Source organism: Electrona antarctica, assembly GCF_951216825.1.
Source record: "Electrona antarctica genome assembly, chromosome: 10".
NCBI classification, from domain to species: Eukaryota; Metazoa; Chordata; class Actinopteri; order Myctophiformes; family Myctophidae; genus Electrona; species Electrona antarctica.
In genome coordinates this window covers 15,998,344-16,011,746 of record NC_136791.1, presented here as the reverse complement: position 1 = coordinate 16,011,746, position 13,403 = coordinate 15,998,344, and the positions used below count along the sequence as shown (strand labels likewise).

The following is a 13,403-nucleotide window of genomic DNA, read 5'->3' as shown; positions in this document are numbered from 1 at the left end:
TACGATCCATATTCTTGTTGTTAACATTCAGTGGAAATAGACAATCTCACAAAGGGTCACAACGTGACGCATTCTGAGCTTGTAGATCATCTATTTTCGGGGAAGACATTTAGTGTAGTGCAAAAACAGAGGAGGGGTCTAGAATAAACTCCTCTGAGGGTGGGGACTCCGGTCATTTAGGGTTAGAGGAGGGCAGGGCTTAAATTGTTAACTTATGCAATGTGTTTGAGTCCAAGGATTGACAGCTTGTATCTTCTCGTTTTGTATGTTTGCTGTATATGTTTGCTGTTTTCTGTCGAGGAGGTTTGGAATAGAATCTATTCCCAGAATAGATTCTGGGAATGTGGGGAGGCTAAACATGGCAGATATTTATTTACCTCCCACTGTGGAATGTTTTTGAGGTCTATATTGTTTCAGTTGTGTCTGAACGAGTTGTAACTGCTATGTCTTCATTACTGACAAGAGTCAAGACCCACCTCCTCACCCTGGAGGCATGGATGAGGGTATTTAAACTAAAGTCTGTCTGAATTGTGTTGAGTCAGGCTATGTGTTCCATTGTAAATGCACAGGGCTGGTTCCAGTATTCAAATGCTAATAAACTTTGAATACTTTGAGAATCTGAATTGTGTCTGTATGAACAATCCATATGTGCCTGGCAGCGGTGGCCGAACGGTTTGCGGAGCGGTCTTGATACCGGAAAGTCGCCAGTTCGTATCCCCGGAACGGCACATTAAAATTACCACCGCTGAAGTGCCCTTGAGCAAGGCATTGAACCACTAACATGAAATGTTCTATGAGCAGGGCCTGGCTGTAAACAAGTATCTGATGCTTAGTCCAGTTACCCTGTGTCTCTCCCTTGTACACCCATAGAGATCTCTGTGTGTCTGTCTGTCCCTTTTATCAAAGTCGATTTGTCACACGTTACCGCGGTGAAGTTTGTTCTCCGCATGAGCCGCAGCCAAGGAGCGGTGAGCTGCAGCCGTGCCGCGCTCGGGAATCATTTGATTAGTAGATTTAGATTATACCCACTCATAGAGATATTAGTAGCCTACTGATGTCAATAATATCGATTTGATAATGGGTGCCGTACCGCATTAGATGCTTCTGTTGTGGAAGAGAAGAGGGGAGAGAAGAAAGGGAAATCTGAACAGTCAGATGACAACATGGGGTTCGGACTCTTTGACTGAGCCAGTGATTCTCAGCCTTTTTCATTTGAATGATCCACAGTTTAATATGCATTAGCACTAATCTTATTAAGTAAGCCTTGTGAGCCATGAGGGCTCCTATCTCCTGTTTCCTTGGCGTGAGGCATCTTTATGTACACCCCCTGGCTCAATCAAACCCGGCATAATAGTTCCGCCCCATTCTCTACACCTCTCCATTATGGGCTTGGACCAAATCACATTCACAACTGCCTCAGAACCAACTACAAGCTGTCTACAAAAATAACGCAAGTTACGAATGTAACTATGGTTATGTGAATTCCTGGATGACTGCCAGTAGGCAGTAAACAATAGTGAATATACCTCTCACGCTCCGCGTAGGTCGAGTCTTAATATAAACAAAGTCATGTGACGTGTAGGCTGACCGTGCGTCCCGGTAGGCTATATAAGCACGTGACAGCCCACACCCGGCCTCTTAAGAATCTTCTCGCCCTGAAAGATTCCGAGTGACCGTTATTACTGGCAGTCATCCAGGAATTCACATAACCATAGTTACATTCGTAACTTGCGTTATGTTTCATTCCTTACTGACTGCCAGTAGGCAGTAAACAATAGTGGATGACTCATACCAGAAGTGTCACGAGGAATCGAACCAACCTACTAAACTGCCGTAGCAGCCAGTGGCAGGATCGCTGACGTCAGTGAGGATCCAGAGGCCACATCAAGGCGATAGAACCTCGAGAACGTGCAAGGGGCTGTCCAAGACGCCGCCGCACAGACGTCCGCCAGTGACACCCCTCTCATCGCCGCCCAGGACGTGGCAACGCCCCTGGTAGAATGGCAGATGACCTCGGAGGGGGCAGGTTTACCAGATGCTTCATAAGCCTTCTTAATCGCATCCACTGCCCAGTGGGATAGCCGCTGTTTAGACAGCGCGCCTCCTCTATTCTTTCCGCCGTAGCACACAAACAGTTGCTCTGAGCGTCTAATATCCCGTGTTGCCTGAATGTACAGTTGCAACGCACGGACTGGACACAGTAAGTGGGCCCTTTCCTCCACCTCGGATGTAAACGGGGGAGGATGGAATGCCGCCAACTCTATGGCCTGGTTAACATAATCAGGGGGCAGAACCTTAGGCCTGAATGACACATTCGGCCAAAGTGTGACCCCAGTGCCACTAGCCTTCCACCGAAGGCATGTGGGGCTAATAGAAAGTGCGTGGAGCTCACTCACACGCTTAGCTGTCGTAACTGCCAACAGAAAGGCAGTCTTAATCGATAACGAGCTCAAGGACGACCCAGCCATAGGCTCAAAGGGCGCCCTGCTCAATGCCTGCAGGACCAGAGGCAGGTCCCAAGCTGCAGTACGCCTCACCCTAGGGGGGGCGTAACCTCTTGGCACCGCGCAGAAACTGTGTCACCCAGTAATGCGCACCAACTGACCTGCCATCAATATGGCTATGATTGAAGGATATAGCGGACGTGTGCACCTTCAAGGTGGAGGCTGCACGGCCGGCATCCAGTAGACACTGTAAATAATGTAGTACGTGTTGTATAGGGCAAGAGACTGGGTCCAGACCCCTGTCGCTGCACCATAATGAGAAAGCAGCCCAGCAATTCGAGTACACCAACCTTGTGGAAGGGGCCCTTGCATTCCGCAAGGTCTCACATATTGAGGGGCCTAGCCCACTCAAGAGTGATTGATCCCTTTCAGTGGCCATACCCAAAGCTGAAGGAGGCTCGGCGATGGATGCCACACCTTCCGTCCAGCTGGGACAGGAGGTCTATCCTCACTGGAAGCTGCCATGGATCCCCGTCCAACAGACTGAGGAGCGTTGAATACCATATTCTCGAGGGCCACCTGGGGGCCACTAAGAGAACTCTGTGATCTGACGATCTCACCCTGTGAAGCACAGGCAACAACAGGGGGATCGGGGGAAATGCATAAGGGAGCGCTCTCGGCCAAGCGTTGGCGAGAGCGTCCATCCCGAGTGGGGCACTGGTCTCTGCCAGGCTGAACCACTGAGGACAATGAGTCGTGCTTTTTGAGGCGAATGGATCTACGTAGGCTACCCCGTGCCGATCCGATATCAACTGTGCCACCTGGGGGTGCAATCTCCACTCCCCAGGGGGCAGTCTCTGACGAGACAGATAATCTGCCACAGAGTTTAATCTGCCTGGCGGGTGCATAGCCCTCATCGAGGAAAGTAGAGGATAAGCCCACGTCCACAGGCGATGGGCTTCCCTCAGGGACTCCAGAGACCTGGTCCCTCCCTGATGGTTGACATGACACACCACTGAGGTGCTGTCTGTCCGAATGAGCACGTGCTTCCCCCTGAGAAAGGGCAAGAAGTGCTTCAGCGCCAGGGAAACAGTCCGGAGTTCTAGCACATTGATATGGCGTCCTCTCCATCGAGAGCGCCATACCCCCTGGACTGACCTCCTCTGCCATACCGCGCCCCAACCTTGAGGCGAGGCATCTGTTGTCACCACCTCTCGTCTCGCCGGGACCAAGCCGAGAGGGACTCCACTCAGCAGGAATGCATTGTCCCGCCGGCGGCGGAGAACCAAGGCACCTGCGAGTGACTCTGACCTTGACCCCCCTGTGTAGACAGGGGTCCATGTGAAGGCCATTGAACCACCTCTGTAATGGGCGTAGATGTAGCAGCCCCAGAGGAGTGATTGCTGAGACTGCAGTCAGCATGCCGAGCAGTCTGAGCCATGTTAGGACGGTCAACCTCGCCCCCAGGCGGAAAGACCGCAGGAGGTTCTGAATTCTCCCCACCCTCTGTGCAGTCGGTCGTGCCTGCATCGATACCGAAGCTAGGGACATGCCGAGGAAGGTGGTCTGTTGCGTTGGGAGCAACGAGCTCTTTTCGAGGTTTACGGTCATGCCCAGTGCCTCGATGTTAGCGAGGACTCTGGACGTCACCTGTTCCGCCTCCCTGAACGAGGGGGCGCAAATGAGCCAATCGTCTAGGTAGGGAAGTATCTTCACTCCCGACAGGCATAGCGACGTTAAGGCTGCCCTCATACACCTTGTGAAGATGCGGGGAGCCAGAGACAGGCCGAACGGCAGAACGGCAAACTGGTAGACTTTGCCTTGAAAGGCAAAGCGTACGTACTTTCTGTGCTCTGGATGTATAGGCACATGAAAGTAGGCATCTTTGAGGTCTATTGTGGTGAACCACTCCCCCTGTGTGATAGCCTGTAGGACGTCGACTGTGCGAAGCATCCGAAACGGAAGGACCTTGAGGTACACATTTAGCCCTCTTAGGTCCAGTATAGGCCTGAGAGACCCATCTTTCTTTGGGATCAGAAAGTAGGTGGAGTAGAACCCATCGTTCTGTGAACCTGGGTGAACCGCTGTTATTGCTCGTTTGTCCAAGAGCTTGGCTACCTCTTGGGACAAACACTGGGCCTTCTCGGGGTCTGTGACTGAAGTCACCCTGACCCGTGAAGGTGGTGGGGGTCGGCGGCGGAACTGCAGCCTGTAACCTTGGGACATTGTTGTAACGACCCATGCATCCCTGGCATGGTCTGCCCAGTAATTCAGGTGCTGCTGTGAAAATCTGCCCCAGACCCTCAGGCTGTGCCTGGGGGGTTATATGGGGGCTTAGGGGGGGGCGCCGGCTATGTCCTCGCCCACGCTGGGGCTGGCGAAGCCGCTGCCCACCTCTGGGCTGATATTGCCCTCCGCCTGCTGCCGCCTGGTCACGTTGCCAGGTCTGCGGCTGAGGATTAGCCAGGGCAGCACGCAGCGTTGAACGCAATGTGCAGGGCCCGATCCCCAGCTCAGTGCTTCCCGAGCTTTTGCGGGAAGTCTCTGAGCCATCCTCAGCCTGCACACTATCCACCTGGGGATCACCCTGAAACCCCCGTTCGGGGGAGGGGCCCCCCTGGGGATATCATCCTCGTCATGGGACATAGAGTCTGAAGCTCTAGTTGACATGGCGTCATCATCATCATAACCGTAATCTAATTCTAGATCATCATCGCCCTCCGGCTCCTGGACCGCCTGTGGCGGAGGAGCCGGTGGCTGCTGGACCGCCTGTGGCGGGGGAGGAGGTGGCCGTACTATTGCCTTAAGGCGCTCTATTTCAGCCCTCAAATCGTCCATTTCATGGCGATATGGAGCAGTCGTGACAGCCGCCGTTGAACTCTTCCGGGCCAGGTGACCGCGCTCGGCGCGAGACACGCGTTTTGAGCTTCACCCTCCCACCAGAAGGGACCCCAGCGGGGACCCCAGAAGGTGGGAGGTTTCCTTTGAACAGGAGGTTCTCCACCTCACGCAGCCTAGCCTCTCTCACAGAGAGTGGTAGAGTGCCACAGTTCATACATGGGTCAATCAGGGCTTCCCTGAGATGACCGACACCCAAGCATGTCGGACACAAGTCATGTCCATCGTCGACTTGGAGCTGAGCGCTACAGGACGTACGCGCCATAGCTCAGTAGTCTCAAGCCAGTTGTATAGCCAGGCAATACCAGCGAGAACTGTACGATCACAGAACGCGTCAGTAACCTCCAGCAAACAGAGTAGCTAACCCGTCAGGCTAAGATGGCCTGCTGTTAGCTTAATGTCAATTTGACACTTAACTGGGCAATCCCCGCGAGAGCTGTGCAACCACAGAATGCGTGGGAACCTCCAGTAACCAAAGGTTTTTTTTTTTTCTCTCTTTTTTTTAAATTGATTAATTAATTAAATTAATCAAACAAAAATGTCAATCAGATCTTTTAACTCGGCAATCCCAGCGAGGACTGTGCAGGCACAGACCGCGTGGGAACCTCCAGTAATCTGAATTGTCCTTAAACAATTTAAGTTATTTAGATTAACTAATTAATTAGATTAATCATCAAACAAAAATGTCAATCGGATATTCAACTAGGCAATCCCGGCGAGGGCTGTGCAGGCACAGACCGCGTGGGAACCTCCAGTAATCTGAATTTTTTGAACAATTCAGTTATTTAGATGAATTAATTGATTAGATTAATCATCAAACAACAAATGGAGTATGGGTCCTAATGGACCCATACTCCCCAGCCAGGGCCCTGAGGTCAGCTGACCAGCGGCTCCTGACCGTGCCAAATTCTAATTACAGGTCCAGAGGCGACCGAACGTTTGCCCCTACACATTAAGTCTGCCCGCCCCTTAGAGGCTTTGCTTAAAACACATCTTTTCTCCCTGGCATTCAATGTTGTTTGACCTAGTTACCCTGTCTAAATACTTGTGTTGCTTCAATGTTGTTTTACTATATTGTTTGTGTTGATTGTATGCTTGTTATATGTTCATGTACAGCACTTTGGTTGACCTTCTGGTCTTTGTAAATGTGCTCTATAAATAAAGTTTGATTTGATTTGATTTGATTTGATTTGATGCTCAGTGCCAAGAAGGGAGGCACTGGTTCCCATTTTTTGGTATGACCCGGCCGAGGATCGAACCCCAGGAATCTGTGTTCTTTTATGCCCACATATGGAAATGACCGGCGTGACGTCGCTGCTGGAATACAGGTGCAGGTAAATAAGGTGTGTTCTTCATTTTGTACCTCTATATTTTCAGATGTTGACAGTACCTCTCAGCCAATCATGCTCTCACAGTAATGGTTGGCACCCATTCTGGAGGCTGCTCATGCTGGCCACATTATGTAGTCATATCTTCGCGGTTGAGATCGAGGTACGGGGCGTAGTGGATTCTACGCACCCAGGCAGAGTAGTAGATCCTGCGCACCCCAAGGACCTGATACTTATTCTAATAGGAAAGACTGGAGTGGGAAAGAGTGCCTCTGGAAACACCATCCTGGGGAAGAACGTCTTCAAAGAGGACGTTTCACCGGAGTCGGTGACGGCGCATTGCCAGAAGGAAGAGGGGGTGACAACGGGCGGAAGGAGACTCAAGGTCGTCGACACGCCGGGCCTTTACGACACCAACATGACCAAGGAGGAGTTAAAGAAACGGATTGAGGAGTGCGTCGTGCTCTCCGTGCCGGGACCCCACGCGTTCCTGCTGGTGATCACCCTGAAGGCGAGGTTCACTGAGGAGGAGAGGAACACCGTCGGATGGATCCGGGACAACTTTGGCGTCGACGCTTCCATGTACACCGTCGTTCTTTTCACACACGCAGACCTGCTGCGGCACAAGTCGGTGGAAGACTATCTGAGAGAGAGCGAAGAGCTGAGGAGGCTGATTCACTCGTGCGGGGGGAGGTACCATTCGCTCGTCAACAGCCCGACGGCTGCCACGCCTCACGGCCAGGTCGAGGAGCTGCTAGAGAAGATAGAGGGAATGGTACAGTACAACGGAGGAAGACATTACACCAACGACATGTACCAGGAAGCACAGCGGAAGCTCCAGGAGGAGAGGAAGAGGAAGGAGCAGGAGGACCTTAGACAGAAGAAAGAAGAGGAGGACAGGATTAAAGGGGAGAAAAGAAGGTCTTGGTGTAAAATGACATATTTTGCCAGTCTGGGATTAATCGCTAAGGGATTAATCGGAGGAGGGGCATATTTGTCCTCCACTATGTTAGTGTCTCTAGGTGCATACCTGGGAATCACTGAAGGCCATGAATGCTTAAAATACATGTTTGAATGACATGCTGTGAGGCACCCCGCCGAGCTGCTGACCACTAGTATATTTATAGGCCTATCTATAAATTCACTTGATCTCTGTCTGTCCTTTTTGTATCTGTTCAACCAAAAGTGCCCAGTGGGAAGTCGATCAAATCAGCAATTCTCAAAATATAATTCCCAAATATGTAAATGCTAGAGTCGCTATTCTAATGTCTGTCCCTTTTATGCCCATATGTAGATCCCTGATGTCGATAAGACATGTATCATATCAATACATTCTCTTCGAGGACCACTTCACCCATTTTCAACCTCTCTTCATATAATTGGTCCTCAGTAATGCTCATTAAAACATGGTACCATTTGTCGGGAAACAAAGTGGCATTCTTACCCCTTGGCTTCCACATGTGGTTGTTATTATGCTATTTTGATGAATTCACCCTTTGTCAAGTTCCGCCCGTGGTTGTGACCCTCTTCTCACCCATTGGTTGCAGTTTCGTGGTTGGACAAATATCCCCTCTCTCCATCCACTACCATTGAAATAACATGTTTTTCAGTTGCTTCATATTGATATTCTGTGCACTCGATTGTTATTTTAAACTTTGTGTCAGTAAAAAGGTGCAGCACGGTGACTCTGCATATCATGTTTGTTTTTAGTTTTTTCCAAAAATGTTTTAGCAAATTCAACATAAACAAGGCGGAACCAGGGCGGAACAAGGCAGAAGAGCCTGCTGGTTAGTCAGTCAGGGACCAATCAGAAGGCTGACAAAGGGTGAATTGAATAGCCTACATAGGACCACAATGGAAACAAGTCATAACAAGTGTTATCCTATTAGCCTTAACCCATTAAGGATGGGAACCTCTTTTGAGGTTTTTTAAGGGCGCTACTCACTAGCCCCTTCTATAAACAGCAAGTGTAGCCTAGATTCTGTCTTAACACAAACATAAATGCCATTGACAATGAATGGAGAATTTCTGAGTCATGTCTGAGCAAATCGACATACGTATATGTATGTCGGTGGTAAGTGGGAACCCTTGGCCAATAAGGAACTCCATTCTGATGTACTATGATTAGAGCGCCCCTCACTTCACATGGGTGTGATTTTTTGATGCCAAAGTAGGATACAGTCATTCATAGAATCCATCTCATTCCTGCATAGTAAGCCATCTGAAGGCTAATACAACTCTATTCCATTATAATATTAGGTTGTTGAAAGTTGAAACGGTATTGTTTTGATTTTTGTGAAAAACATGATCGTCCCTGGGTGGACTCGAACCACCAACCTTTCGGTTAACAGCCGAACGCGCTAACCGGTTGCGCCACAGAGACCGTGGTGACAACGGACGAAACAGGAGTATTCTTTAGTCATGTGACCTTCGGAACTAAATAATGACATGACATTTTATGACGTGGCTGTATGTTTGTAATATATTAGGCCTACCTGTATATCACCAGACTTCAGCTTATGGATGTCATCTTTTTATGTTTTTATTCCAAATTATGGTAGCGTCAACGTCATGTTGCACTTTCACTTTTTCAGCAACAGAGGGCGCCAAATGACAAGCATGGAGTAGGCCAGCGCTGAAATAAGTCCCACAGCCAGCTGTCTCATAAACATGCAGTGGTGGAAAAAGTGCTAGCCCAGAATAAAAAATGTACTTGAGTAAAAGTAAAAAAAAAAAAATTGTATCAAAATGTAGAAAGTACCTGTTGAAGATGTAATAAAGTGTAATACATTTACTGTAAAACAACAACATGCAACAATGAGTTTCATATTCTTTGACACAATGTGTATGAAATATGAAACATAAACTAAACTACAAGCAGCTGTTGTCTCTCTGTGTGGATTTTAATATTTCATATTTATTTAACTTCAGGTTGACAGATATAAACTATGGCCGAGATCCGGAACCGGAGGAATCAGACGAACCATTTAATGGAACCGATTCCTTAACCGGGTTTTATCTACAGCACTGTCAGAGCTGTCTGTCCGTCTGCCTGCCTGTAATGTTATTTTTGTACAAATATTTTTCACATTGTCAGGTGAATGTCAGTCATGAATTAATTTATTAGGTGTTCACTTCAACCAATCAGATTGCTTCCTTGAAAGGACCTGTTCTATAACCCTATTTAGTGATGATCTTAAAGAAAAGGCTGTGCGGCCTGGTATTCCTAAAGTAACCTAAGTAAATTATGCTTAAACGGTTAAACTTAACCTTATTCCTAACCTTAACCTCATTAAACTATGCCCAAACCGAACCCTATTCCTAAACTTAACCCCAGTAAAACTATGCCTAACCCTAAACTTATTTCTAACCTTATTCTCAGTAAAACAAAATAAAGACTAAAAGAACCGTCGGACTGAACGGTCGGCGTAAGGTCGGCGAAAAAATTGAGGGGTGAGATGGTTTAGGGGCGACCGTACCGGATACCCATGTGAAGTACCATGAAGGGCCATTCCACAACAAGCACTCCAACAGAGCAACTATAAATATATTATACAATAGACGTAGTGCTTGCTGTGGACTTGCTGTTAATGATACAAAAAACATGTTTTTTGTACTGTGTACTACACAGAGGCAGACATTTCAAAAGCCCAAACAGCAGTCTGCCATCACCCAGGCGGATGCGTGCACGCTACCTAGCTTCGCCCTTTACGGGGCGAGGTTGCTTCTCGCCCTCAGGGCGTCTTACTGGTAAGTATAGACACAGACAGATTCTGTCACTCAATTTTATGATTATAAATATTTCCCATGCCACCCCTTTGGGGCGTCACTAAGATCCGGAGCACAATTTACTTGGTATACATTTGATTCCTTGGCCCAGAAGACATAGGATTGTCATGTTTAATTAAGTTTCTAGGTTGTCTAGAAGCCAAGCACCAATTATGTATTTTATTTATGTTGGCCATTTTGAAAGTCCAACATGGCAGCCATGCAATTGTCTGTGCAAATGGCAACATAGATTTTTGGATTCCCCATGCTCTGAAGATTCCAAAAATGTATAGTTTTACTGATCTCCAAATATTTTGAACAAAAATACATAGTGAACCTGACTATAATGGGAATGTGCGTGCAAAATATCACACGCTGTGGTCATGATTTGAGTAACCTCGCGTCACCAGGCTTTCCACCTCGGATGATTTGAGGCATTTTGTTCAAAACGGAGCACTCCTGCAAAATTTGGAAGCCAATCTTAGGCCACTTGCGTGATGTTTGGATAAAATCTGTAAATGTACCTCCTTGTGGCGCTATAAGAGGCCCAACTATGGGCCTCAAAAATGTCACATGTGAATTGAAGGCAACAGTGGACATTTATTTTATTAATTTAAGGACGTTAATGGTCCAAAAACAAACAAGGCACTTGAATAGAGCCAACACAACACTGTTGTAGAACAAGTGAAATGTAACCCTAAATGGTTCAACATGCAGGACAACCAGCTGCCTGGAAAAATAATATCAGTAAAATCCTCAGTGTTAATTTAACTCAACAGTCAAACTTTATAGGCATGTTACACAACATGTGCATATTTGATATTATACATTCAATACCGCCTTTGACCATCAGGATCACGGTACACTGTACTGCAGTTGCAAGCTCGGGTTCAGACTACAGTAGAGATAATTTGCAGTGGTGGAAAGTAACTAAGTACATTTACATAAGTACTGTACTTTTTTTTGAGGTATTTGTACTTTACTTGAGCATTTCCAATTTCCAACTGCCGCTTCGGACGGAGTCAGGACATCTTGGGGTGCAACGAGTTCTGAGAGAAAGTTCTGAGACCTCCCATCAGATTCAGAAGTTCTGTATTTAGAACAATTTGTATTTAGAACACCTCTGTTTAACCTGTTAGAAAGAAAATAAAAAAATAACATTTATATTGCATAGGACGAATTTGTAAATTTTTACATGCCATAGTAAAATGAAGACTGAGGATTTATCTGTGTCGACGCACAGACACTTGCACAACCAAATGTCTCAGTAGTAAACAACAGCAAACATTTAAGGCTTTCATGATAAATAGTAGTGCTGGATCCCATATTACATTCATACTGTATATACTGGGACACTAGTTTGACACGTTGCTATTCCAAACTAGTTTTCGACGCAAGCGAGGAGTGTAGGGCAGGGCAATATATATAAAGGGACCACACCTGGCGAGTGTTGAGTCAGTAGGATACAACAGTAGTGACAACACAAATGTGTGTGGGGAGGAATACATTGGGGAGAAGGGGGTAAAATTATTGGCTACTCTTACAAAAATAATAAAAATAAACATAAGATTTTTTCTTTTTTAACTACTACTAACATCCCTATACATGTATAAAAAATAAAAATACAATTTTAAACTTTTTAATCTTTTTTGAAACATTTTAGCAACACAAATTTTGAATTGTATTTTGTATGGAGATCTTTGGCACAAAGAGATGGGTGTCGACGTCCAAATACATAATAATTTGGGGGTCCTTGACATGAAAACGTTAGACTAATTGAGAACTTGGCATTCATAAGTGGAAGGAGTACATATGCCAAGGTCGGAAGGCCTTTTTGTGTTGTATGGGACACATTTTGTTCTTCAAGCACGTTATTTGTATATTATACAGTCATTACAGACATGTTCATAGCCTATTTTTGCACATTGGAAAACAACAAAAACAAAACACAATTCCTGTTCCAAAACACTGTTTGGCAGGAACAGTGGTTCAGTTTGGTATGCCATGCATTAGGCCACGAACCCCCATAACTATTTATTTTCTTTTTTTTATCTTTTTTTTGTGGCTTTCGCCTTTATATTATATTTTCTTTATGGAGGGACAAACAGTAGGCTGACAGGAAATGGGGAGAGAGATGGGGGGAAGACATGCAGTAAAGGCCGTCGGGATCGGGAGTCGAACCCGTGGCACATTGCCAGACTGGATTACCAGCCAAGGTGCCTGGACCATTGATGTCCTATTGGCTCTATTACATATTGTGATTACCATCACAATATCGATAGAGGTTTTTTTGCTCATTCGGCATATCTTGTCTGTATCGCCCAGTGTTGATTTTGACAGCAAATTTTGATTTAGTTTAAGTCAGTCATTTGAATAAAATATGTATTTTGGCAGGCCTTGATGGTGTCTTAATGCCTGATTTTGTTGCGATTTTCAGAATGCAACCAAACATACAATGATTTCTCTTTTAGTTCTTCTGGATCTCTAGTTAGTTTTTCCCTAACATTTTGGTCTAGTTTTTATTTAGTCTTAGTCATCATAGCTTAGTTTTTATTTAATTTTGCTCAGTGAAAAAAGGTAGTCGACAAACATTTTTCATCCCAGTTTTAGTTGACGAAATCAACACTAGTATTGCCCAGCCCTAGAGGAGTGTCTTTTGTGGGGTTTTGTGTTGCCAATTTTAGCTGTGCCTTTTACATGCAGGCGTAACGTTTCACTAGCAGTGACTTAATGCTTGTCATCTGTAAAGTAATAATTTACCTTTATCATACCTCGGAGTTCATAGTTCATAAACTAGGGATGGGACGATGATAGGTGTTATCGTGATAAAAAAATATCATAGATAAGAATATTCTGAATTTTTCCCTTTTTTTGAGTGGTGTAAACCACTCCTACGACTTTGTTAGTTTACGTGTCTGTCTGTCTGTTCGTACCAAAAAATGAGCATGGTTGCTATGGTCACCCA

General features: G+C 46.2%; 2 protein-coding genes across 2 annotated transcripts in view; one reads left to right on the top strand and one right to left on the bottom strand.

Annotated features, from left to right (window-relative positions):
- Positions 1–6,638: 6,638 nt before the first annotated feature.
- Positions 6,639–13,147, top strand: LOC306930726 (GTPase IMAP family member 7-like; the record flags this gene model as incomplete). The annotated part of the gene is made up of 3 exons (XM_079511821.1): positions 6,639–6,676; positions 6,758–7,591; positions 13,123–13,147. The coding sequence occupies 3 exons, from the start codon at positions 6,639–6,641 to the stop codon at positions 13,145–13,147; spliced, it is 897 nt and encodes a 298-aa protein (XP_079367947.1).
- The window catches only part of LOC306931605 (glycogen phosphorylase, brain form), a 23,769-nt gene continuing 21,384 nt past the window's right edge, over positions 11,019–13,403 (bottom strand). The window contains exon 21 of the mRNA XM_079513048.1: positions 11,019–11,570. The gene's annotated coding sequence lies outside the window, so the exon portion shown is untranslated. The remainder of the gene's footprint in view (positions 11,571–13,403) is intronic.